The sequence below is a fragment of the Ochotona princeps genome, chromosome 4 (genome assembly GCF_030435755.1).
Source record: "Ochotona princeps isolate mOchPri1 chromosome 4, mOchPri1.hap1, whole genome shotgun sequence".
Classification (NCBI taxonomy): domain Eukaryota; kingdom Metazoa; phylum Chordata; class Mammalia; order Lagomorpha; family Ochotonidae; genus Ochotona; species Ochotona princeps.
Window position 1 is genome coordinate 71,523,332 of NC_080835.1, and position 27,702 is coordinate 71,551,033.

General features: G+C 47.5%; 1 protein-coding gene across 1 annotated transcript; it reads left to right on the top strand.

Annotated features, from left to right (window-relative positions):
* On the top strand, positions 1-26,538 carry JAML (junction adhesion molecule like). The gene is made up of 10 exons (XM_004585236.3): positions 1-150; positions 5,520-5,582; positions 7,823-7,977; positions 9,451-9,676; positions 13,617-13,729; positions 16,176-16,413; positions 20,176-20,314; positions 22,559-22,619; positions 23,244-23,327; positions 26,038-26,538. The coding sequence occupies exons 2-10, from the start codon at positions 5,540-5,542 to the stop codon at positions 26,128-26,130; spliced, it is 1,152 nt and encodes a 383-aa protein (XP_004585293.2). The 5' UTR covers positions 1-150; positions 5,520-5,539; the 3' UTR covers positions 26,131-26,538.
* The last annotated feature ends 1,164 nt before the right edge of the window (positions 26,539-27,702 follow it).

A 27,702-nucleotide genomic window follows, 5' to 3' on the forward strand; every position in this document is an offset into this window, starting at 1 on the left:
TGTTTCTGTGTCTGCAGCTACCTCAGCACGCACGCACTTGATCTGCTCTGAGTCTGACCCTTAGGGCTGGCAGAAATCTCCTCTGGGGTGTGGGGACTGCTGTGGCTGGAGACCTCAGCGCACCGCTTCTCCTGGGGACCTGCATCTTGGGTAAGCGATTGCTGTGCATTTCTCCAGTCATTGTTTGAACTTTCTTGGATTTACTTGACAAAGCTTGAGGGTGGAAAGGCTACAATCCCAGAACAGTCTGTCTTTGTAGGGCCACTACTATATGGTGGTCTGGTATGTGCAGTTTGAATTTCCATAATATTGAGTGACTTAGGTTAAGATCTTCAGAAAAAGGTGAATGAGGTAGGCTCCTAATAAAAGAGTAAGTGACAATGATGACAGTAAAGTTTTAGCTTTTAGGTTGCTTGTGGCTACAGGTAGAGCTGTGACTGGCTGTCCTTGAGCTCATGGCAAAATTCCTCTTTCACTGCTCTCCCTGTTGTAGACATGCCTGCATCTAATCTTTAATAGCCAAGAGTGCAAGCCTCCCGAGAGTGAGGCTATCATCCTCACTTCCTTGGCATAATACTGACCTTGGGAAAGACTAGCATAAGATGGTTTAGGTACAATTCTGTCTGAAGGAGGGAATTGGAGTACCTGCTGATGTCACAGGTACCATTTGAGAGGAGGGTCGCCAGATGTATCCTGCACTGTGTTCCAGAAGTTGTGTGATACCCAGTGTGCATTAAGGGGTCTTGGGAGGAAAAATAAGAGCACAGTTGTAAGAGGTTTACACCTTAGAGCAGTTATATGGACTTGAACTGGAGTACTTATAAAAGTTCGTGGAAATTAGAAACTCAAGTGGACTTTTTGAAAACTCTCCACATGTAAGGATTTTAATTCCTTTCTGCGTCTAGATCTTTTAGCTCCATTTGCCATGAGCTTCTTGAAGGATGCTTCTATACTTCAAAGCACCTGAGAGCTGTGAGGCGCGTGGCACTATGAAGCAAGATGAGGGGGACTTAGCCCTGTGGCTGGGTGGGTGATGTGAGGCAATGCTATGCAGGTGCCTGTTGGCATGGTGGTGGACTCTCTCCACTAGCGACAGACTCTTGACAGAGATGACACTGCTCTCTTATTTTGTCTCATAATATTATGATAATTGAGGGCAGTTTTCATATTCTCTGTCATAGGGTCATTGTCATTAGTTTATCTCATAAAGTTTTATTTTCTATTTTAATTGTGTATTGGTACCAATTCCTTTACAACAATAATAATAATAGGAAAGGGAGATCCCAATGATTGTAACCCTCCATGAGTGATGAAAGCTCCTTTTTAGGAGTTATGTCTTAAAAGAGCTGTGAACTCAGATCAAAATGTTTGGCCAACATATGAGATGACTTGCTATGCTGAATTCTCTCAAGAATATCTGCCTACAAGATCAATCTGTGTCTGGAATGAGAAGGAAGCAGATAGAAGCTAAGAAATTAAATGACACTTGTTATTAAGGTGCTTCTGAATGCTTTGGTTGGATGTTTCAAAGCTGTGATTCATTTTATATGTATTTATATGTGAAATTCATAAATGTATGAAATATGTTTTCATCTATGAAATCTTATGTTACATATATATGTAATTGCATATTTATATATAATTCAGAATTTTCATGTGTGTATACTGTATGTGTGTGCATATAGTTATACATTGTATAATGATAGTTTTGTCACACTGGATTATGGCTACAATTGTGGTCCCAATGGGTTATTTCACTCCCTGACTTTAGAGTTTGTGTAAGTGCACTCTATCATGGTCACATAGCAACAAAATCACTGAACAATATATTTCTCAGAATGTATTCCCCACTGTTAGGCAACAACTGTATCCCTGATGATAGGAATCTCTGAATCTTTTCCAATTGATTAAGAAATTAAAATTTGGCTAAAGTGTTGCTGGCAGGTGTTCAAGGTGTTGCAGGCTCAGCTGATTAGCAGTCGTGCAATGTTCCTGGGTGCTTGCTTCTGGGCCAATGCTGGAAGTGCAGTAGATCTGGACAGCATAAGCCATAAGCTTATGGTCAGGGGGGGAGGGCATGCTGGGCACTGGGGAGCAAGGCTTTACTGAAAGGAGTACATAAATAGAGAATTAGAAATCGTGATAAATGCCCTAGAGCAAAGATCAGTACTGTACTAGTAAGACATACGACCCGAGACAGTTGGTTGTGGAGAAATGTCCCAGCCAAATGACATTCTAACTTGCATCTCAAAGATGAGCAACAGTTCGTGGGGTGAGGGTGTGAGCAACAGGAGCTGGAATTACACTCAGGGATATTGTTGTTTGAAAAAGTTCAGAGAAGCTTCATGGCAAAGCTGATGACTTTCACATACATGGAGAAGCAAAATACTTCACACCCAGAATGCTTCAGGTTGAATTATGGCCCTGGCACCTATTCTGATGAGTTACTCAGCAGTCTGTGCCTCAGTTTCCTCATCTGTAAGACCTTGAGGCAGAATTGTGGTGTGGATTAAATGAGTGAATGTGGAAAGTGCCCAGTGCCTGGTATGGGACCTCCGCCCGTTTGTTACATTCTTGCCCTACTGGTTTCTAGTGTGGTGCCCTGTTAAGTAGCAAAATGAGTTGAAGGTCTGATTTCTTAAGGTTAAGAATGAGGCTGAATGCTTTTCCCAAAGATCAAAGAGCAAGTTCACGGAACATCTGAACCACAAAGAGAATTTAAAAAGAAAAAAAGAAATGGGGCCTGGTGTGGTAGCGTAGCTGTTAAAGTCCTTGCCTTAAACATGCTGGGATCCCACATGGGCACTGGTTCTAATCCCGGCGACCCCACTTCCCACCCAGCTCCCTGCTTGTGGCCTGGGAAAGCAGTCGAGGACGGCCCAATGCTTTGGGACCCTGCATCCATGTAGGAGACCCGGAAAGAAGCTTCTGGCTCCTAACTTCAGATTGGCTCAGTCCCAGCTGTTGCGGCCGCTTGGGGAATGAATCATTGGATGGAAGATCTTCCTCTCTGTCTCTCCTCTCTGTATATCTGCCTTTCCAATAAAAATAAATAAATCTTTTTTTAAAATTCCAATTCTTTTTCTGCTGAAACCATTGCTTCTTTTTTCATGATTGCTGAGTTCTGATGTTGTGTTTGAATGGCTAGCACTGAAAATGGGTCTCTTCTATTAACCAGATAGTGTGCACGTTTCTAAGAATTTGTTTGAAAGTGATTTTGGGTGTGGCACTGAGTGACTCAGGCTTGGGGACTAGCTGCAGAATCTTTTTAGGGTCGTTGGTTTCTGCTTGCAGCAGGGTGGTAGAGTTGCAGGATGCCTTTATGTTGATTTTGATGTCGGGGTTGCATTGGCAACTAGGGGCATTTGTGCAGCACGTGCCCACCACTCTACAGGTGCTATAGCTTGGGAGTGGAACACAAATACCAGTGAGACACATGGAATCCTGTGCTTGAGACCGTTCAGACTTGAGTGGGGGTTGGTGACAGGCCAAATAGTCATCACTCCTCTGTGCAGATGGCGGAGTAGTACCATAGCGGCTGTCTTCTGGGCAGAGGGAACACCACCAGTTCCCTGGGGGAAGGACTCATCCAGAAGGTAGCAAGGGTCTGGATATGTTGAGCTCAAGTTAAGGAATGCTAGAAAGGAAGCCCTTTGTGGCTCCCATCTATGTATGAGTATGTATTGGGTGAGGTGCTGAACATGAAGCATGAATAGGACCATGGCTGTGTGCAGAGAGAGCTGTGTTTTCTTTATCTGCACTTCTGTTTGGGGAAACTTAATGGAACTCTTGGAATGTCTTCTCAGTGTAGTTGTCATCTACATTATTACAATGGAGTTCAAAATGGAGACAGGAATGTTTCCCGTGTCTGCTGTTTCATCCTTTGCTGTTATGACTAAGGTGGAAGCTCGGGACCTGAAGCCTTCTCTTGAAGCTGCAGGCTTTTTTTCTGCCTGACTCTTTTCTTCTCAAAAACAGGGTATTCTTCTGGTACTGCTTCCTGGTTTTCAAACCACTGTTGCCTACATTATCCAATGTGATTTTGCTTCATTATCCCCGTGTTGTAGGCAAGGAGAGTGAGATGAGGCAAGCTCAACTGACTTCTACACAGCTGGCACCTAGGAACTGCCTTGAGAAATTTGGTCCTGATTTTCTGGGTGGAGGATTTTTTTTGATTAACATACAAATAAGGCATCTCCTGGGTAAAACAAAGAAAAACAACCACCCTGAATGCCAGACACCCCAACAGAGGTGGCCAGGAGGGTTGGCTTTAAGTGAAGACACCTTTCTTCCTGTAGATTCTCAGATGGACTCTTCAAGGGGCAGGGTGGTGAGGAGTACAAGGGTCCTGCCTGATACCTGGTATAGTAGTAGAAAGCCAAGACAGGCTGAACTGTGACTCCTTGAAGTTCAGGTTCTTCTGTGAAACTGAATAATTTGGCAGGGGTGGTGGGGCATTGTGTGGAACAGGAAATCCTTTCCCAGGAGTTAGTGCAGGCAATGAAATTAATACCACAGAGATTGTAAGCATTAAAGAAATACTTTCGCCTGCTCAAAGTGTAATTCTTGCTTCACCTAGGCTATTTCACCTCTAAAAAGTAAAACAAACCAAAACCAAAAACAAAACAAGCTTAGTCTGGGTCTTTCATAGCACTTCTTTATGTCTCACACTTGGGTTAGTTCCTCGAGCTGGGTTTACATTTCCCCCACTTCCTCGAATGTCTCTTTTCCTGGAGGGTCAGCACATTCTTCATTCAAAGTACTAATTCTAAACATTACTTGGGGAAAGATGACAAGTTTGAGCTGGGCATTGGTCATTTTTGGCTTGTGTGGAAGGCTCAGATTGTGGAATGCTAAGGGTCATCATCTCCAGGCCATGATCTAATCATTGCCTTTTTTGTTTCCCCTTGAAAAACAGCTCTCAGCTTCCCTCCCTTTAAGGCCAATCTTGTACAGCCCCCAAGTGACTGTGCAAACATGGCCGTGTTTTGTTTCATGCGAGCACTGAGGCTTCTTGCATTTTCTTTTTCATCCATCCATTTGCAGCTTCTTTCACCCACAAACTGCAATTGGGCCTGGACCTCATCTTTTTCTTTTCTTTTTAAAGATTCGTTTTTTTTATTGGAAAGGCAAATTTATATAGAGAAAGATCTTTCATCCATTGGTTTACTCCCTAAATGGGTACAACGGCCAGAGATGAGCCGATCCAAAGCCAGGAGCAAGGATCCAGGAACTCCTTCCAGATCTCATGCAGGTGCAGGATCCCAAGGTCTTGGGCTACCCTCCACTGCTTTTCCAGATGATAAGCAGGGAACTGAATTGGAAGTGGAGCAGCTGGGACAAGAACTAGTGCCTATATGGGATGTTGGCATTTGGAAGTGGAGGATTAGCCAATTGAGCCATGATGCTGGCCCCTTTCTTGTTCAATATTGCACCCCACATAAGAATTCACTGTGGGTTGGCTAAATTAGTGGATTTCTCTGATATGATATTCTGACTTTGTTTTCATTTGCCTTAAGATTGAGAAGTTGAGAGCAGCATGTTTTGCCCAGTGAAACTCATCCTGATCTCTGTGTCACTGAGTAAGTAGAAACCAAGAAACTGAGAGGGGTTTATGATATTTCCTAAGTCTCATGCAGTTTTACAAGTCACTTTTTAAATATTTTCACCCCCTGGGTTTCTTAAAAATGGAAACCTTAAACCTGGAGCTTCATAGTTTGGTCAAAACAGCTGATCTAGAAGCCAGATCACAAAGCTCTTTCTTGGAAACTGGAGTCCTCCTCTGTTTCCATTCGACCTGGGATCCTTTTCTATGTTCCAGAGAAGTTTCTCTATGACATTTTTGTACTTAATATTGCTGTCTTTAAGACCATAGCCCAGTCAGCTCTGAAGCTGAAATCACTAAACACAGGCCTGGAATCCCTTTCATTGTTGGGTGGCTCAGCCACACCAGCTTCCTAATGCTTCCTCAAATGCACTGAGCTCTTTGCCAATTTCCTATGGTTGGAACCCTCCTACCCCTTTTCCAGTCCCCACCTGGGCCTTCCTTTCCACTCAGACTTCCACTTTCACTCCATCTCCTTCTTTGGGGCCTGCTCCGGCCTTTTCCTTGTGCAGGCTGGGTCCCCTGTCTGTATCAGCGCTTTGTCAAGGTGCTCAGATCTGTCCGCAGTGTCCTCTCCCACACCGTTCTCCCCAGTCTTCTTTTCAGCCCAGGCATGTTGCTCTGTGGGGAGAAGAAATGACTTTGGTGCTTCATTCCTGTAGCCTTTTAGTTTTCTCTATGTCAGCATATTTTGACCTGCAGAGAGCACCTTAAACATGGACTCAGCAAAGTGCACAATAGGGTTGTCTTTACTCGGATTCCAGGCACAGAAAGTGTACACACACACACACACACACATACACCATGTATACACATCTATGTTCACACACACATGTCATCTGCATTCACTAGAGATTGTTTTTCATGGATGCAGGATAACTATGCCAGAGGGCATCAGACCATTTTCTCAGAGACCTGTGGAGACGTCTGCAGTGATCACTCTTGTCCCCAGAAAGTCACCCACCCAACCCCTGTGGGTGCTGTCTTGGTGACCTCAAGGTGCTTTGTACCTCCTTGTGAACAGTTTGCCTCCTCTGTGGACAGTCTCATTTTGTTTGATGATTTCACTGCTAAAAGTATGATTTGGACCTTAGCTTCTCTTTGCTTTCATTGCTGCTATTATTGCTTTTTAAAATCACTCATTCTACAAATAGTGTGCTTAATATTACATTAAATTTACTCCTTATCTCTGTAGCCACATGCAGATTTGTTCTGTGCTTCCCCACAGGAAAATTCCATATTGTTAGTTGTTGGAGCTCATTTTTGATTTCTTTCAAAACAACTCCCTCCAAAGGGTTTGGAGTTCATGTTTTCCTTTCCATCCTCCCTACTGGGTGAGCCTGCTGTTGGGCAGGAAGCTCGCTCTCTCCTCTTAGGAAAACAGCTTGGCTGCAAGGACTGGCACAGCATCTGTCCCTTCCCATATGCGTTCACTTGGCTCGCCTTCCTAGGAGCCACGCGGCTTCTAAATTTGTCTTTCTTGATTCTGTTGTCTCAGTGTGTAGAGCCTGACTGTTGAGAACAGAAATACCAAGGCTAAGATTATTTTCTCTGAGTGATTTCTTGCAATTCCTTGAACAACATGAAGCTCCAGAGAGTGAGTAGGTAGTGTGTGGCAACACCCAGAGGGTGAAAAGCCAGGGCTGATGGCAAAGCTAGAATGAGTCAGGCTAGGAGAGAACAACTCCAGTGTGAGTTCCAGGGGGAACCTGTAGTCCATGCTAACCTGCAGCACAGCCAGCGTGGACTTTGGTAGCAAATGCAGAGATAGGCTTTTGTTAGAGTTTAAAAAAAAAAAAAGGAGAAAAGAAACCAGTGCTTTCCCTGATTTGGCTTTTCAGATAGGGAACCAGTAGGAAACTTAGGAACAAGACACATCTCATTTCCTGTTTGTGGGTGTGTAGTTTGATGATCTGAGCAAAGGGGCTCAAGAATTCTGGAAGCGAAGAGGGAAGGGACTCCATGGGAGAAGTGCCAGATAACATCTACTGCACTAGGCAGACTGCAGAGCCCTCTGACCCAAGTCCTATAGGAAACCAGAGGATGCTTCTCTTAGCCTTGGAGCTGCCATGATGGTTTAAGTGGTCTTCAAGTCCTTGGTCCATGTTGCATCCCTCGGGTGGAGGCTGATGGTGGTCCAACACTGAGTGGTGCACACTGATGTTTGTTGTTGAGGGTATTTGTCTCAACCATGTGTCTCTTGCCTTTGACTCATAGATTGCTGCTGGGGCCTGAGTGATGTGGTTGTGTCCTCTCCCGTGCTGACAGTGCGTGTGGGTGATTCAGCTCTGATGGGATGTGTTTTCCAGACCACAGAAAAGAAACCTGTAACCAAGGTGGACTGGACATTCTCCTCTGGAGAGCATGCCAAGGTAATTGGGTGGAAGCCTCACTGTACAGCAGAGGCCTCCTGGCTAGGGGTGTCAGGACAGAGACAGGGAGGGAGAACGCCTGTTAAGGTGCCATGATGTGATGGTGCAAAAGCTTGGGCTTTGTGGGTGTAGGGTAAGGCGTGGTCATCACTGGGCCTCCCAGATCCATGAAGAGGAAGGTAATGATAGTGCTTAACTCTAGGTTGTTGATGGGATCATAGGAGCCATACACACGGCATTCTTTCCCTCTGCCATTTGCAAACTGGCACAGGTGAGTGAGGGAGTGGTCCCCATGGTCTAACCAGAGGAAATCTGACTTGGGCATAACACAGATGTCATGATGATCTCTCTTGGGGAGAGTGGAGTGCAGATTCATCAGTACCCTACTTCTTTGGGATTGTAGTGGGGGAATCGACCTTCTGTCTTCTGTGGCTGCTTGAAATGCTAAGATTGGCAGGTGCTGCATGACTGGGCAAGGGTCTTCTCAGGAGCTCTCGAGGGTCAGAGGCAGAAGGAAGCAGAATCTCATCAGAGCCTGTAGAGACAGGGGTATGTCAGGACCCTTTGCGACTTCCTACTAGCAACAAAAACCTAATGTTTGTGAATGAAGCATTGCTTTGGCAGCTCAGAGTGCATTCTGTTTATCCCTACACTCCCACTATCACTCAGTTTTGTGCTGATTTTACTCTAGGAGGGATATAGCTCTGGTCTAAGTAGAAGTAAGACTTCCCCCAGGGTTTCCCCTCCAGCCTGTCATCATTTCCTGCTCATGACTCCTTCTTTTGTGGGCAGAGTGAAAAGAGTGGCAGCCAGCCTGCCGGGAACACCAGCCTACAGGCCCAGCGCAAATCAGTTATGCATTTGATAGCTGTTGAACTGGGCGGGGCGGGGGCATGACAGCCAAGAAGATGAACATGAGAGAGATGGTTTTCAGAAACTCAGTTGGCATACTTAGGGTCATCTTCAGACTGAGTGTTTATATTTCTGTCTCAGGTTGCAAGAAGTAAAGAATCAGTACTGAACTTCTCACTTGTCTTTGTAGATGGTGAGTCACTGAGCTTGTTGCTGGATACATTGTAATTGCTACCTGGGACTTGCTCGTAATTGTGCTGTTTCCACATACTAGGATCTTTTGCTTGTTTATTTATTTATTTTTGAGAAACAGATACACATGCAGAAGTAAAAAGAATGAACCTATTGATTTACTCCTAAATCTCCCACAATAGGTGGCAGGCACTCAGTCATTTCAGCTGTCACCTTCTGCCTCCTAGGGTGTGTGTTAGCAGGAAACTAGAGTCAGGAGTGAAGTCAGACCTGGAACCCAGACACTCCATACAGGAAGCAGGTGTCCCAACCAGTGTGCTAGCTATGAGATCCAACACCCAGTCTAACAAGATCTTTGGAATCCAAACACTCGGGTCTGACAGCTTTTTTTTTTTTTTTTAATTTCCTCCCACATTGTGTCACTTCCAGGATGAATATGTGCTATACTATTACGCCAACCTCAGCGTGCCAGTGGGGCGCTTCCAGAACCGTGTGCACTTGGCAGGGGACGTCTTGAATAAGGATGGTTCTCTGCTGCTCCAAGAGGTGCAAAAGGCCGACCAGGGAACCTATAACTGTGAGATCCGCCTGGAAAGGGAGAGCACAGTGTTCAAAAAGGTTGTGACACTGCATGTGCTGCCAGAGGAGCCCAAAGGTATGCAGATACTTCCTTAGAGAAGGGCCAGTGCACAGGTATGCCAGAGGCTGGGAAATGTTCTTTCTATGTGCAACAAAATTTCAATGTTTGCAAGTGAAGCATTGCGTTAGTAGTTCAGAGGAGCCATCTGAGGCTTGGAGAGGTTAAGTGACTTGCCAGGGACCCATTTAGTAAATTACTTGACCAGCATGTGCATCCTGACATCTCTGACAAATGAGATCCATGTGTTACCTACTGCATCCTGATACTTGCCAGCAGTTACATACGCTCTCATGCCATGTCTGTATTTCATAGCTGTCTTTGTTAGGGGTTCAAGGAGCCTGGAACTCCATCCAGGTCTCCCACGTGGGTGGCAGGAGCCCAAGCACTTGGGCCATCTTTCTCTGCTTTCCCAGACATATTGTCAGGGGGTTGGATTGGAAGTGAAGCAGCCAGGACTCTAATGTAAGATGCTAATGTGCCCAGCAGTGGCTCTACCTGCTGCACCGGCAATCCCACCCCTGTAAATCTCTTTTATAATAAACGAGTGAGATCCAAGCCAAGTGATATCTAGTGCTTCTAAAATTGTTTCCCTATATTAATATAATGTTTCATATAAATGAAAGATTTTTGTTTTCATATAAATGAAAAATATTTAAAGAAAAAAAACAGTTGAAAACCACAGAACTGGAGGCGTTCTTTAGAAGTGTGGGTTGGAGGAATCTGGCCTTGCACAATTTTGTAGTTCATTTTGGCAGCTGGAATCCGGGGCTTGTCTGGCACTGACTACTCCCCAGGGCCCTTAGCTTCTCAGCTGTACTGATGAGCTCCCCTAGAGCACCTGGCCATCTCCTTGGTAATGCTCCTCACACCCGTTCCATGTGTCTTCCCTGCTCTCCTGGGTATCTCTGTTCTTGGTCTCTGATGAACCCTGGCCCGACCCCTGGCCCAGAGGAAGCAATACATAAGCATTTATGAGATGAGTGAAATTCTGGAACTGAATTGGTGTTCCCCACCTTAAACTTGTTTCTTAGAGTCAGAATTGTAGAACGCGGCTTCTGGCCGCTCTCCTAATTTTTCTTAATTTTATTCTATTGTTATTTCCTCACCCCGCCCCCCCCCCCCGCCCCCCGCCAGTTTCAAAGTTCTGGTTTTCCAGGAGGGAGAAGCAAATCAGATACCCATGTTCCCCCAGGTTTTCTTGTGTTTCCTTTTTCTGCCTTTGGCATTTGACGCTGTATCTGAATGTTTGTCTAGACAAACACAGCCTACAAGATGGATGCTTTTCCCTGCTTCGAAGAGAGACAGAGGAGTGAACAGGAGGTAGCCCCAAGACGTGAGGAAGCCATGGACACAGGCTGGAGTAGAGTCAGAGGGCAATAGGATGGGCCCAGGGGCTGGTGGGGCATCCTGCATTTGTTTTCACTGCCAGCCCAAAGGAGAGTAAACATAACCTGTGACCATTTTGCCTCGTGGCTCCATGGAGAGTGGTTCTGAGGAGCTCATCTTCTTCAGTGTGAAAACCCCACTTTCAAAGTCATCTGTCCCTCTCTCTGCAAAGCTCACCTTTCAGTGTGTGCTTTTTCTGTGGCTTGACATCTTTCACACCTTCTGTAATTCTGCTTTTCAGAATTACAGAGAAAATAGAAGTATCAACCTTCTGTATTTTGCTTGAGGATTAGCCATCCTGCTTACATGAAGGGGTCCAATAAAGAGAGGGAGAGAGCTTGAGCTTTATGTTGGCACAGACCTGGGATTGGGCACTGGCTCTGCTTTTTTGGGCCAATTGCCTTTGGATTGTCTCCCCTTCCCTCTCATGTGCTTCACCTACCTAGCACCTGCCTTGGATACGGAAAGGCAGGAGACTGCTCTACTGCCATAATTACATTTTAAAAAACAGAGTTTAGAAGCCCGGCACAATGACTCAGCGGCTAAATCCTTGCTTTGCGCATGCTGGGATCCCATGTGGGTGCCGGTTCTAATCCCTGAGGCCCTGCTTCTCATCCATCTCCCTGCTTGTGGCGTGGGAAAGCAGTAGAGAATGATCCAAAGCCTTGGGACCCTGTACCCACATGGACTTGGAGGAGGCTTCTGGCTTTTGATCGGTTCAGCTCCGGCTGTTGTAGTCATTTGGGGAGTGAACCAGCAGACAGAAGATCTTTCTTTCTTTATCTCTTTCTCTCTAAAAATCTGCTTTTCCGATAAAAATAAGTAAATCTTAAAAAGAAACAAAACAAAACAAACAAACAAGCCAACAAAACTAACAGGGCCTGGTGTGGTAGTAGCTAAAATTCTCACCTTGCATAGGCACTGACTAATGTTCCAGCAGCCCTACTTCCCATCCATCTCCTTGCTTGTGGCCTGGGAAAGTGGTAGATGATAGCCCAAAACCTTGGGACCCTGCACCTGTGTGGGAACCCCAGAAGAAGCTCCTGGCTTTGGATCAACTCCAAATGGCTCCAGCCATTACGGTCACTTGGGGAGTGAGTCAGCGGACGAAAGATCTTCCTCTCTGTCTCTCATCCTCATTGTATATCTGACTTTCCAATAAAAAAAAAATCTTAAAAAAATCCAACAGTGTTTAGGAGCTCACGCATAGTGTGGCAAGCTAATCCTGTGCTTGCAGCACTAACATCCATATGGGTGCTGGTTCAAGACTTGGCTGCTCTACTTCCAATCCTGTTTTCAGCTAACGTGCCTGGGAAGGCAGTGGAGGATGGCTCTAGTCCTTGGGTCCTTGCACCTGCGTGGAAAACCCAGAAGAAGCTCCTGGCCCCTGGCTTTGGATTGGCTTAGCTCTGGCTGTTGTGACCACTTGGGGAGTGAACTAGCAGATGAAAGACTTCTCCTGTCTCTCCTCTTTCTCTGTAAAATCTGCCTTCCAAATGAAAAAATATATATATTTTAAAACCCCGCAAAAACAAAGACCCACCAGAGTTTAGGTCATAACATGCTGACAGAGCCAGGCATCCTCCCTACCAGTATTCTTTGGAGTGAAGTTTTATTCTTTTCAAAATAATACCCTCCACTGACTTCAGAGTTCCTACTATTTTCTTTCTCTTTCCTCCCATTGTGCTTCTCTCCTGCTGGGCAGGAAGTTGATGTCCTGGTGGAAAGTAGATGGAATGCCAGGTCAATGCAGGCACTTTATCCAGTGTTCCTTTGCGGGAAATCTACTTGATTAAGACCCAGGCTTGCATCTTGCTGTGACCCATCCCGCCTTACATTTCCTTAATAACTTCATGGTTGCTCTGTTCCAAGCATCATAGAGAGGTCAGAAGCATCTTTCTACAAGTCTCCTTGTTGAAGAATCTCTGGGAACAACTTCTGTAGTGAATGTGGGGGTAGGAGATGGGTAGAGAGGAGAGTGCAGCATTGACACAAGGAAAAATTGAGATGGAACTCTCTGCTCTCCTGTCCTAATTAGCAAAGAGTTCCGGGTCCTGGCTAGTCCTAAGATTTCTTGTGGAAATAATTTTTTAGAGCTGAAGGAAATTACTCATAATTCATTTTGTTTTTCAGTGAGGAAAAGCAGTGGGTTATAAATAAAAGTGAGTTGTAGAATTTCCCACTTCCTGTTGATGCTGAGCAGATGTGGGTAGCTTCAGTGATGAACAGGAAGAGGGGCTTCAGGACTTTTGTGGGGGGGTGCAAACTTGATGTAGAGTTGCAGCACATAAAAGGGATTCTGAAAAGGAGGAAAGAATGAAAGGGATCACAAATATTGTGATCAAAGGTAGTGAGTTAGAGGGCACCCATATTTCTTGGGGGTTTCTTAATGCTTTGAGTGAAGGGCCTCTGGGGTCATCTGGGATCATCTGTGGAAATAATATGAACCCTGTCTGCAGGCAGCCCTGATTTGCTGCTAACAGTCTTTGAATATTATCGCTTCTAGAAATTCTTGGGCTTCTATGGAGTATATATGGTGGATCTGACTTGATTTACTGTTTTGTCCCAGAGCTCACAGTCCAAGTAGGTGATTCGATTCGGATGGGGTGTGTTTTCCAGAGCACGGAAGAGAAACTCGTGACCCAGGTGGACTGGACATTCTCTTCCAGAGAGCGAGTCCAGGTAACGTGGGGGAAGCCTCGCTGAGGAGGAGGGCCTTTGGCTGGCGGTGTGGGGAGGGCTATGAGGTGGTGGTACAAGTGCTTGGGCCTTGAAGAGGTCGTCCTGGGCCTTCTCGGCTGCTTGACTGGGCATAATTTCCTGGTGGGAAACTTGACTCTAGTGATGGAAGAAAAGGAGTAGGAGAAAGAGAAACAGCTTGCTTTAAGGGTTATCATGGTGCTGCTGCAAGATTGAACATGTACAGCATCTTGTACCTGACATGGCCGCCATGTTTGGTTACCCCATCCACCTTCCTCCTTTTTGGGGAGCCCATGGCAGGCTCAGGGGAGAACTTGGAGAATCTGACCAGGAAAGCCATGAACCAGACATAGGGAGGATCGTACTCTTAGTTTTACTAGGAATTACGTTCCTGTCTGTGCTCCTCGGCCTCAGGCATGTGATGAGAGAACTTTCTTTGTCTTGAAGGAAGTGTGAGGTGGTTTGGTATTGGTGTGATCCTGGAACCAGAGTGAAGGCTGGTTCCGCGGAGCTCTGTGCAACAGTGAACAGCGGCTCACCAGATAGGTAGGGTCCCGAGAAGGTGTGCTTATGGGTCAGGCTATGACACAAAGGTCATATTAGTGAAAAGATAAGATACAAAGTTTGCAAGAGAATTTCACTTTTTAAATGACAGCAGATTTCAGATCATCCCTCTAACAAGGTCCTTTGCACTCGCTTGATTCCTGTGTTCTAATATGGGTCAGAAAGGGTGGCACACTGGAGTTTGGGGAATTGCAAGTGGTCCCACCTTCACTCCAGGAGCTCATCATACAGCCAGGTAATGTTGTCCCTCAAGGGACTATAGCAGAAAAGGGTGTGAGTTGGAGTTCTGAATTTGAGTCACAAGAGATAAGTTGGGGGCCAAGTCTCTCCAAATGTATTTGTGTCTGTATACCTGTTGCTTTTTTTTTTAATAAAAGCTTACAAAAATCAATAATGCACTCTTTTATTAAAAATTCTACCATGCGTTTGTTCAGACAGTGAGGGGTTTTTTTGGTACCTGCTATGTGATGGGCGCTCAAATCCCCTGTTGCCATGGAGGGAGATGTACAGTGAGATAATGAAGAAGTAGCTGGGTACTGCTTTAAGTCACAGTGGGCGATAGAGAGAGCAAGGCAGGGTTTTGTGGTTGTTATTTTCTACTTGTGGTCAGCAAAGCCTCACCAATGAGGTGACAATTGAGCAGACACCTGAAGGAAGTGAGGGAGTAAACAGTGTGTGGTTCTAGGGGCTGTTGGTGTTAGGGGGTATGTTCCTGTTACAGGGAGTTAGTAAATGCAATGGCCCCCGGCACGTGCTCAGGAAGCAATGAGGAGGTCAGTGTGGCTAGAGTGAGTTGATTCTAGCAGACAAAGGAAGAGCAGGTAGAAGATGGAATCAAAAGGGCAGAGGGGGATGGAGCAGCTTATGGATTTATCTATACTTATTGGAAAGGCAGATTTACATAGAGAAAGAGAGACAGGAAGATTTTCCATCCACTGGCTCACTCCCTCAGTAGCCACAATGGCCTGAACTAACCTGATCTGAAGCCAGGAGCCAGGAGCTTCTTCAAGGTCTCCCACACAAGTGCAGGACCCAAAGGCTTTAGGGCATCCTCTACTGCTTTCCTAGGCCAAAAGCAAGGAGCTGGATGAGAAGCAGAGCAGCTAGGACACCAGCTGGCACCCATATGGAATCCCAATGCTTGCAAGCTGAGGCTTAGCCATTGGACCATTGTGCTGGGCCCTGGCCTCATATTTTTTAAGAGTCCTGGAAGGAGGGTAGCATGGAAACATTTTACATAAGGGAGTGTCATGACTTAATTAACATTTTAAAGTTTCCGCTGCTGAGAAGGGATGATGGTGGAGAATAAGCAGGAAGAGAAATGAAAAATGCAAGTGATAGGTGGGGTGGGAAGGGCCAGAATTCTAACAGTGGAGGGATGGTGGGATTGTAGTTAATTTGGTGGTTGGGGGGATTGGACTCATATGGGGGGTTGGACATGAACGGTGCATGAAAGAGAAGAATTAAGGATGAAAACAAGAGTGTCAGGCAGGCAGCACCGTCCTGTATTGAGCTGGACAAAGCAAGCAGAAACTGCTTTGAGAAGACAGGAAGAGTTGGGCATTGAAGTACATCTCAGGTACTCTTTGGAAACCCTACCTGGAGATGCCATAAAAAGTAAAGGGAGAATAAAAGCAGCGAAAGTTCCTTCCCATCTCTCTGTTCAGGCAGAAACTGCTGGTCCTGTGTCTCAAGTCCATGTGTGTGCACACAGGTGTGAGCGTATACAGTGTGCTGCCATTCTGCACTCCTGGCAGTAGCCGGTTGCCTTCATGCACTGGAGTCTTGTGAGTCTTGAGTTCTTTGTCCCCTGCCCTGTCCTCACAATCTCATGCTTTTATTTTTTTTCTCTTTCCCTTCCCAGGAGGAGACCGTGTTGCGCTATTACCACAAACACAACATGCCCATGGGGCATTCCCAGAGCTCGGGCCGCTTCTGGAACCGGGTGAATCTGGTGGGGGACATTTCCCACCATGATGGCTCCATTGTGCTCCAGGAAGTAAAGGCATCTGATGGCGGGAACTACACCTGCTGTGTCCACCTGGGGAGCCTGGTGTTCAGGAAAACAGTCGTGCTGAGTGTGACACGGGAAGAAGCTCAAAGTAGCTAACATTTGGTGGGGGGTGGGGGACTGAGGGGCCCCCTAGCTGGCAGACAGAGCAAAACTGTAGGGGCTCTTGACTTGCACTGCCCCAAGAGTGAGGCTGCTTTTTATTTGGCTCTTTTAGTGCCTGGCTTACCCTCTCTCTAGCTGTGGCCCTGCTGGTGGAGAAAGCAACGTTTAGTGAACATGAGGCCTTGGCCAGACCAGACCCCACTCCTTGCCAGTGTCATGTTCTGATATAAAGATGGAAGAGTTTCAACAAGGAAGGGCTGAATTCTTGTCCAAGGTGCTGGTGGGCAGGGACGGGGCCCTGAGCTGGTGATAAGTGGCAGGCCACTAGGGCCAACTGAGCGGAGTTCTCTGATTAGAGCTTCTGTATCAGGGCCATCACAGTTCTCCACAGCCTTGGAGAATAAAAAGAATCAATGTGTTGACCTAGAGAGATTGATAAGTGAGGATTAAAGTTAAAGCACAAGCCGGTTAGTCTGGGTATGGCCTGTGAACTTTGCCTAGGTCTTTAGGAGCTGGCTGGGGTTGGCTGGCAGTTAGAGGGGGCACAGAGGATGGGGTATTCTGTGAGATCAAGTCTAGGAAGTGCCCTTCTTGTTGGTAGCTAGCAGGCGTGTCTGGAGTGGGCAGGAGGGCAGGTGGAGTTCTTAAGAACCATCCTATCTAGCTGTGCATCTGCCCACAAGTCTCCCCTCTGCTTTCCAGGGAAAATGCATGTGGGGACAATGGGAATACCACCCAACTTTCCAGCCCTCCTTGTCCACAAACAGAGTGACTATGCCTGATGCTGTTCTTGCTGCAACCCTCTGTCCTGATGCGCAGGGGGGCCTGCCATGCCCCAGCTTCCTGGCCCCTGTGCTGAGGCGTCTTGCTCCCCTCTTTCAGAGTCTTTCACACCCTGGCTTTCTGTTGACTTCCACCCTTGGGCATAGTAAGCTGTCTAGTTCGTCTTCTTGTTTGTGTCCTTACCTATGAGCTCTCACCTGTATTTCTTTTATTTTTAAAAGTAACTTCCCTAGATATATTTCCCATATCCTATGATTGACTCATTTAAAGTATACCACACAATGGTTTTTCCTCTACTGAGAGCTGTGTGCCCAACACTCATCAGAATTAATGATATATTTCTCTCTCAGCATAGCCAAGCACTCTGCACTTAGTGTCTCACTGTCTCGTGGCCCATTGGCTCCTCAGTGTGCTGTGTCAACTCCTCCTTATGCCTCTGCAGTAGTCTAGACCTCTGATGGCCCTCGTCATCTGTCCTTGTCATCTGTCCTCAGCATTGTAACCATGGTTGAACTGGACACTACCTCTGTATATATAGATCCTGTGCTGGCCACAACCCTCTTGCAAATGCCAAAATTGGCAGACACTCAGGTCTCCTACATAAAATGATTCAGAGTTTATACAAAACCGACATAATGCCTTCCCCTATAACTGGAATCATATTTGGATTAGTACAATGCCCAGCACAATGGAAATGTCACGTAGTTAGTACTATATTGCATTGTTCAAGGAGAGAAGAATTCTGCACAGTTCAAATTTTTTTTTCCTGAAGTATTTTCTATACATGGTTGAAGGCACAGATGAGGACCTCCAGGCTACAGAGCACTGACTGTGTATGTGTGTGTGAGGGTGCCCCCAAAAGCTCATAGATAAAAAGATGACAAGATAAATACAGGAGGATGATGCTGTGGCACTTCAGATGAAACCACTGCCTACAGCACTGGCACCCAGATGAGCACCAGTTTGAGTCCTGGCTGCTCTGCCTCACTGATAATGCACCTGGGAAAGCAGCAGCAGATGACCCAAGTATTTGGACCTTTGCATACACAGAGGAAAGCTGGATGAAGCCTCTGGCTCCTGGCTTCAGCCTTTTGCAGCCATGGCTGTTAACAGCCATTTGAGGAATGAACTAACAGGTAGAAGATCTCTGTCTCTCCCATTCCCTCTCTGTCTGTAACTCTGACAGAGTTCAAATAAATATGTAAATCCTTTGTAAAAAAAAAAGTGTATTTGGCTATAAAATAATTTTGAATTCCATACAGACAAGGGTCTTCAAACTGTTTATTCAAAGTACATGTTATGAAAAGATTTTCCTTGGGTTTTTATTCCCCAAACTATTTTTCAATTCCACCTTCCACCAACTAAAAGCTTAAAGAAATTTTTTAAAAATGTTATTTGAGAGGCAGAGACATGCAGAGAGTTCCCCTCCACTGGTTTGTGTCCCAGATTCCATCAGTAGCCAGAGCTGGGCTGGGGAGGAACCAGGAGCTTGAAACTCAATCCAGGTCCCCATATGGGAGGCAGGAACCTCGCTGCTGCCCCCTACAGTCTGCACTGGCAGCAAGCTGGACTCAGGAGCTGGAGCTGGGTGTTGCCCTTACAAGTTTGGATTTGGGGCATAGGCATCTTAACCACCAGCTGAATGGCTCACTCCTTGGCAGGCTTTTTGAAGCACCCTCATTTAGCTCAACTCCACCCCAAATTTCCACAGGTTATTCAGATACAATGTGTGTAAAACTATCCCTGCTTGCCCTCCCTGCCATCTGGTCCACCTGTACAGTTGTGTAACTGGAACCTGGGGGGTTGTAGTTGATTCTTCCCTTTCTCATGACCTCTAACTTCAGCTTGCTTCCTATCATTTCCACCACTGACTTGATGCATTCTTCCTTGAAGGCCTTCCCTGGCGCCTGATTCTGTCTTTGGCTGTGTGTTGGGCTGTAGGGGTCTGATTTGTCTATGCTTTCAATTCCCATTCATTACCTTATTCTTCATGGTGCCATCCATCTAATCACAAACTAGCACGTTTGCATCCCATGGCTTAGAGCCCTTCAGGCCTATTTCCCCACAGATTGCAGAAACATGCTCAACTTCTTGGTGGAGTTATTGAGATCCTTCCTGATTTGACCCCTGTTATCTCTGCAGCCTAACTCCCAACTGGCCTACAGGTGCACCCTTTGCATGAGACCCTCTATGTCCTGTTCTTAACGGCTCTGTCCTGAGAAGCCTCCTGACCCGTGCCTAACCTTCCTACTGCCATTCCCTTTATTATCTGTCCCACAAACAAGGTGTCTGCTGTAGGACTCAGCTTGAACCTCAACTGGCAGTCTCAAAACACTGACATCCTGTTCTCTTGGCCTCTCTGTGCCTCATGCAGACTGGTGACTGAGTCCCCAGAGCAGCCTGTGGTTTTCCGCTTCCAGCTTTGTCTCCGTCTCTGGAGGCAGTGGCCACTATTCAACTCAAGTCTCTGCCGAGTGGTGTCGGGAAGGAGGAGAAGGCTGATGCGTGTATTTAGATGTCCATGAGAGCAGGGTACCATGTGGGTGGAAGGCCTCCAATGACCTTCCTTGGTGTCATGACTACATGGCTCAGATTTGTAGTGTGTATTCTTGTGAAAACATTTGCTTGTTCATGGAGACAGTAGCAGCTCCTAAGAAGCCCAAGATTTTTTTTTTCTAGGTGATTTGGTAAATCAAAATGTAAAGCAGAATTGTCAATGTTAAAGGCAGTTCCATGATCATTGAGATGGTAGCCTATGCTCCCACCCAGAATCTACATTTTGGAGCCAGCAAGGGGGTCGGACTTTGGTCTTCAGTCTAAGGAAGCAATATCCATAGTGTTCCTGTATAGGGTAGGGTCTGGCCGGCTGTCTCTCCTCCTGACCTGGCTGTTGTTTCTTGGTATGGGGCACTGTCTCTTTCCTGGGGTATTGAGATGCTCTCTTTGCTTTTTCTTTTTTTCCAAGCTCTGGTGGTCCCAGGAACGGACAGACCCGAGGTCCTGAGTGGGAATCAGCTGCTGATCTTGGTGGGGATTGTCTGCACCACGATTCTGCTGCTTGCTGTCTTGATATTAATTGTGAAGAAGATTCACTGCAGTAAGAGGTATGGGACTGTCCTCATTGCTCGGGGTGGAAGGCAGGGCTGTAGGGCTGCTTCTAACCCACGTGGAAGAGGGACACAGCCCCTCCCCCCAGTCCCCGCTGTGGTATATTCATGGAAGGTGATATTTCAAAATGGAATTGTCTTGGTTGTCATGTGCTGTGATGTCATCACATGTGACCCCTGGCCCTGTGTGCTGTGCTGCTGGGATTCCACAGGTGTTTCTGCTGCATCTTCATTTACTTTGGCAGGGGACAGAGGGTGCAAGCTCCCTTTCAGGTTGGGACCCAGGGAGAGGATAATTAAGAGATTTGGTTTATACAATTCTGGTAGTGCCTCTCACTGCTGGAAGGAAATAGGTTGGAAATCTTCACATGGTATGCCCAGGGCAGAAGCCTTCATCTTTTTTTTTTTTCTTTCCACTCATCTTTATTATTTTTTTCCATTTTTTAAAATTTTATTTTTGGCAATCTTTACATAGTTAATTAGGGCACAAAGGTTCAAGGGCTACAGGCAAGTGGGTAAGATTATCAGAAGCCTTCATCTTGAGCCCAGCCAGTGATTTCCTTTAAAGGAGCATCTTCTTCCTCTGAGATTCTGTTCCTGCACGAGGGCCCTCGAGGTCCTTGGGGAGTGACGTGAATGTCAGAAGTTCTCCCAGAAATGCCTGGATGCTCTGACACAGTCACTACTCTGTTGCTGGCTGTAAGCAGGTTCATGTCCCCTGCTTTACCCAATAATTGATGGAAAGGTGTCCCATGAAGACCGAGTAGAGCTGACTTTTGAGTGACCTTGCCCATAGAATGTAGGTTCTGGGCCGGGCACGATAGCATAGTGGTGGCTAAAGTCCTCGCCTTGCATGCCCAGGATCCCATATGGGCGCCGGTTCTAATCCTGGCGGCCCTACTTCCCATCCAGCTCCCTGCCTGTGGCCTGGGAGGGCGGTTGAGGACAGCCCAGGACCTTGGGACCCTGCACCCGCGTCAGAGACCTGGAAGAGTTCCTGGCTCCTGGCTTCGAATTGGCTCAGCTCCAGCCGTTGCGGTCACTTGGAAAGTGGACCATCAGAAGGAGGATCTTCCTCTCTATCTTTCTTCCTCTCTGTATATCCGCCTTTCAATAAAAAAAAAAAAGAATGTACATTCTACTGGCAGCACTTGTGCTCACTTGGTTTGCAGGTCTTGGGCCTTTCTGATTTGGGTTTGGACTTGGTTAGCTTCATCTTTGCTTTGGTCAGTGCTCAGCGCACAGAATCAAGAACCAGCCTGTCACCTGTCAGCTCGCCATGCCTCTCTGGCCCTCAGCTTCCCTCCACCTGGAGGGCAGTGTTTCCATGCCCGGCAGTCTATTCCAAAGAGGTAGTCAGACTGATACGTGGGTATTTTTGCTTTCACTGGTATACTGCACAATCCTGGGCACAATAACGTGGAATGACCCTCAAGTAATGTCTAAACTGTGCCATTTGATCTCAGTTGGTGAGAAAGGACCTGTAGAGCTCACTTCAGCAGCATGTGTGCTAAGCATGCTTTGTGAGCTTCTTCTGCTCAAGTTCAGAGAGGCTTGGAAGGATAGTGCTGAAATGACCATTGTGATGTGGAGAGGAGGAGTAGGACTGACCAGGAACTTCCACTTGCAGCTGGCTGCATATCCCTAAACTGTTGTACAATAATAATACCATACAACTTATCATTTCAGATTTAAGTATTTTCACTTTGAAACAACAGCATCAAAATCTCCTAACTTTTAATCCTTTTAAACTGCATAGGTCAACATAGAAACAAAGAAAAACTTGGCAAATGCTCAAGAGATGAAAGGCCAAGGGCCTGGGACAGAGGCAGGGTGCAAGCTCAGCTTGGCTGGGTTGTGTGGGGGCTAAGTCAGCTCTCTCGCCTGGGAAAAGCCCGAACCCTGGAGCTGTTGTCTCGGCTGGCGTCTGCTGCCCCCTGCTGGTTCACGCTCAGCTTCCTGTTCCCGGGAGGTGGGGGGAGATGAACTCACACTTCATTCATGGCTCCCACCACAGACAGAAGTTAGAGGGGTAGCAGGGAGGGGAGGCTGTTTCCCAGCCTCAGCTCTCTCCAGCATGGCTTCTTGCTTTCCAGTATAACTGCTGCACCTGCCAGCTTCTGGAATGTGCAAAGGGCGGCCCCTCCTCTAGACTGGGGGTGGGGGAAGTGTGTCTTAGGCAGGCACCTGTGACTTAGCAGTGGTACTGGTTAATGCCACATGCTTTTCCCTGCCTTGCAGTTCAGCAAATTCTACAGCAATGGTGCAGAGCCTGGAGAACACCAAGAAGGGTGAGCCAGAGGTAAGAGAACTCTTCTGCTGCCCTGCTCTGCATCATGAGAGCAGCTAGAGGCAGCCCCAGCCCGAAGCTCTAAAGCCATTCTCACTCCATCTCCCCAACCCCAGAATCAAGTCTCAGTGGTCTAATGTCTCAGCTTGAAGGCCAGGTCCAGGAATGGAGCAGACAGGGACTCCTTGTCCCTGGGATAATCGCTTCTGAGGAGTGGAGTGTGGTAGAGGTCAGTTGGACCAGCCTGGCTCCAGCAGCAGTGAGCCAAGCAAAGTGTGCTGGACTTGGAGCCAGAGGGCGCTACCACTTCCCTGAACTCCACCAGCAGAGCATGGATAAGGATGCAGGGTTTTGCCCTGCCTGCTTCCAGGGGTTCCCAAGGCTCTGCAAAAGTGACCTTGGGCAGGATGGTCGGAGCCTGGAATGCTCTCTGGGTATTCCATGAGGGTGGCACAGCCTAGGCATATGGGCCACCTTCTGCTTTCCCAGGCACACAAGCAGCGAGCTGGATAGGAAGCAGAGCAGCTGGGACTCCAACTAGAGCTGTTCTAGGGGATACTGGTGACCCGCCATGCCACAATAATGCCCCTTGTTTGCTTGACTTTTAAGAACTTTTGGCTATTTGTTCCCCTTCAGAAACACGTTTACTCCTCCATAGCCACACGGGAAGTGATAGAGGAAGACCAAAGTGGAAGATCAGAAGCCACCTACATGACTATGGTGAGCATGACTTGGGGTCCCAGATGAACTGGGCATGCAGTAGGGGTGCAGGAACAAAGAAGAGAAGCTGGGAAGGATGTAGCAAACTCTTGGGTGGTGGGCAAGGCTAAGCCGGCCTAAGGGCCTGTTTGCTGGGGGTGGGGATGCTTCTAAGCAGGAGGAAAACCTGAGAAAGGAAGCTTCCCTGGATTAGAGTGGTGATATCCAGCTTGCCATATACTCAGTGTTCAGGATTAAAAGGTACTGCCAGAGGTCACTGATGGTGTGTTTGTCTCATCAGCACAGCCCTGTGCTGAACAAGGCCCAGTACAGACACTGAGATCAAATCTTTGCAAGTAGGATTCCTCCCAGCCATTAGAGTTTTAATGCCATGCGTTTACTAAAACTTCACACAGCCCAATTGCTGTACACACTATGTACTGAATTCCATAGGATACGCTATAGTCTGATGGCAGCTTTCCCTTTGCTCAGCCTTATGTAGCACCTGGGACAGGCCCCCCTGTGCAGGTCATGCCTGCAGCCAGAGAGGGGCAGTCCTCTCTGTAAACACATTGTAGGCCTTAAGGAGCCGTGTTCAACTGCATTCAGGAGGCCTGTGTTCATAAGGGTCTGTGTCTGTTCCTGTTATAGCGGCACTGGGCACACATGACTGGCAGCTGACTGCAACAGAGGGAGCGTGAGAGCCCTGGCCCAGTTCCTCCAAGCACCACATGAGCTGCACTCTGCGTTTGCTGCTGAATAGGCTCCATTCCTCCTCCTTGCACCCTCCACCTGCTAAGGCCTTGTGATGCTGCAGGGACTTGCCCGACCTTAGAGACCTGCCTTGCCGCTGTCCAAGGTGGATGTGAGACAGGAGTGGTCGTTGTCCTCACAGCCCACCTTCCTCAGGTGCAATGCTTCCATTGCAACAGCCCCACCTTCATCTTGAAAGGGACTAAGTCAGGGGAGGGTGACGAGGGGCCGGACCACTAACTCAAAAGGCCCTCAGGTCTGGTTAACTGTTTTTTAAAAAGATTTATTTATTTTTATTGAAAAGTCAGATATACAGAGAGGAGGAAGAGAGAGAGAGGAGGAGATCTTCTGTCCGATGAGTCACTCCCCAAGTGGCTGCCAACGGCTAGAGCTGAGCCAATCTGAAACCAGGAACTTCTGAGTCTTCCACACGGGTGCAGGGTCCTAAGGCTTTCCTTGACTGCATTCTCAGGCCACAAACAGGGAGCTGGAAGGGAAGCAGGGCTATGAGATTAGAACTGATGCCCATATGGGAGCCTCACATGTGTAAGGTGAGGACTTTAGCCACTAGGTTACCATGCTGGGCCCACTGGTTGACTTTTAAAAATTGCTATTAATTTGAGAAGCAGAGAAAGGAGGAGCACCCATCTGCTGCTTTACTCCTCAGAGGCCTGCAACAGCTGAAGCTGGACCAGGGTTGGAGCCAGGAGCTGATGATTCCCATGTGGGTGGCAGGAACCCAAATACTTGAGCCATCAACACTGACCCTTCTGCTGCCCTCCAGGTTCTGCACTGGTGGGGAGCCAGAGTTGGGAACTAGAGCCAGAAATCAACCTTAGGCTCTCTGATGTTGAGATGTGGGCATCTTCACAGCTCAGCTCCCTGCCAGCCCCCTGCCAGCCCCCTGGTTAAGAGATTCTAAAATACTGTGGGGGTTTCACAATGAGTCTGGGGGTGAACTCTGCACAGCAGGCCACGTGCTGGAAACCTGCACACAGGAGCATTCTCTGATGGGGAGCAGAAGCCATTTTAATGTCTTCTGTTGTTGGATTGCCTCAGTTTACTTAAATATACAGTTGTCCTCCTCCTATTCCTCATCTCTGGGTTTACCCAACCATGGATGGAGAATATGTTTAAAATAAATGTGTCTCTGTACTGAGGGTTTGTATTTCTTATTTTCTAAACAATATCATATAGCAAATACTTACACAGCCTCTGTGATGTATTAGGTATTATAATGAGTGACCTAGAGATGATGCAAAGTGTATGGGAGGCTATGCAGATTGTAGGTGATCCACCCATCTTCTGCAAGGGACCTCAGTATGTGCAGAGTGGGTCCTGGTACCCACGACTCCCTGGGTTCCCAGGCATGACAGTGTTAGGCACCTTGTTATTCTCTCCTTGTAAGGCTCTCTGCCCTGTGGGACTGTGTTGTGGCAGAGTGGGTAAAGGTGGTGTCTTTGACATCAGTATTTGATGGGGGTGCCAGTTTGTGTCCTGGCTGCTCCACTTCCAATCCAGCTCTCTGCTGATGGCCTGGGAGAGCAGTGGAAGATGGCCCAAGCCCTTGGGTCCTGCCACCCACATGGGAGACCAAGAAGTTCTGGCTCCTGGCTTTGGACTGGCCCAGCCCCAGCCATTGTGGCCATCTGGGGGAGTGAATCAGAGGATAGAGGATCTCTCTGTCTGTGCTTTTCAAATAAATGATAAATGCTTTAAAAAAAAATCACAGGCTTTGGAGTTAGATGGACATGGGACCAATTCCCTGGCTGGGACTTGGCAGCCAGAAGGTTTTGGCAGGTACTTCGGGCTCTCTGTACTCCAGTTGCCAAATCCTGAAATTGGGTGTTGAGGATCTAATGAGATAAGGCAGGGGAAGGTCCATGCCAGGCTGGACCTGTGGGAATGGGAGCTACACTGCTGCCCAGCTGCCTCTTGCAAAGCCGTGTGGTTTCTCTTCTCTTCTCTTTCCCCACAGCACCCAGTGCGACCCTCGCTGAAATCAGATTCAAATAATCCATTGGGGAAGACGTCAGCTGGGGGACTGCCACGGCCACAGCAAACCTTTTGAACCGAAGAGAGAATCCCCTTCCTTCCTCAGTGGCTGAGGTGCTCCTCCAAGGGGCCTGTTGCTCTAGACCCTGTCCTGGGAGCTCTCCTCCTGCCTCCTTGCTTGTTCAAAGGACTGGAGATGGAAGGTTTGGAGCCCAGTGCAAAGCTGGACACAGCTCAAGAAGGATGGGCCCGATGAGGGGAGAGGACATTGCCATGGCCGTGACCGTGGCTCCTGGCTCTGGGGAACCTGGCTGAACACTGAAGTAGCTGCAGATACTGTGATGGATCAGATGCTGGGTCTGAGGGATGTTCTTGGGAGATGAGTTACTGGGAGGATTCCCAGAGGAGGTGGGGGAGGGGGGAGGGGAACCAACCCAAATGATCCCTTTGCTAAGTTATCCCTAAATAAATGTGGTACATGGAACTGTCTAGTCTTATGTCCTAACTGAGCAGCTGCCAATTCTCTATGAGGGACTCCTGGGGCAAGTGGAATTCTTAGAGGAGAGCTAGGAGATCTTAACCCTCACTGGCTGGGCCACCTACCTGGGGCTGGGAGCAGGGAGGAAGCGGGCAGGAAGCCAGCTCTAGGGTTGAACTCAAAGCTTTTGTGGTGGTGGCTCCCTGCTGGGTCTCTCCCCAGTTCTTAATTGGGAATTCTGGCTGGAGCACAGATTTTTTCCAAAAGGATTTTTTCCCCAAAGGATTCCCCTGCTCTACCAAGTGGATGGCCCCGACTGACCTCCTGATCTGGAAACATGGAGTTCTTGTACTTTATGGTTAGCATCCCAACATTTGATAAACCGGTCTTAAAAAAAGCAAAACCTATTGGTTCTGACTTTCAGCTTCGGGGGACTAGCCTGGACTTTGTCATAGCGAGCCCATGTTAGGAGACTGTTTGCGCAGCAGCGTCTCTGAGTTCTGATATAGCCGTAATAGGGGCTGTGTTCCCTGGGACTCCCCAAACATCAGGTGCTGTTGGAGCACACCCTCCTTTGCCAATTGCCAATCGTCCTGGTTGAGCTGTGGATCAGCGTTGCTAAGTAGCTCCTTTTCACCAAAGAATCTAAATAAGGAGCATGTTTGTTTTGAAGGCAAGGTCTGGTTAGGACACAAGTAAGCAGCAGAAACGCGGGGAGGAGGTGGTTGGAGGGAGAGTAAGCTGTTTTCTGTCCCAGGGTTCATGGAGAGGAAGTGGTTTCATTCTGGGGTTATTAAGTAGCATTTTTTTTCCTGGGCTAAGGAGCTCCTTCCTGAAATTTCTCATGCAACTGTGAAAGTGGCTTGCAGGACACAGGGTCAGTTGGCTGAGTGGTGATTTTACCTCCTGCTGCTCAGAATTTAGCACTGTTATTGGGATAAAGCTGGACATGAACTGGGCAGCTGGTCCATGTGATCCCCAGCGGGTACCTTGCCCATGGAGGTGTAGTCACTTCCACATCTGAACTAGATTCACTCACAGTGTTGACTCGGACTCAGCAGTGACTGAGCAGGAGGAAGGGCAGGCTCTTCCTTTTCCAGGACCCATCCTCTTGTCCACCTGTCACGGCTCAGAGCGCAAGTCTGCACTGTGAAATACTAACTTGACCAG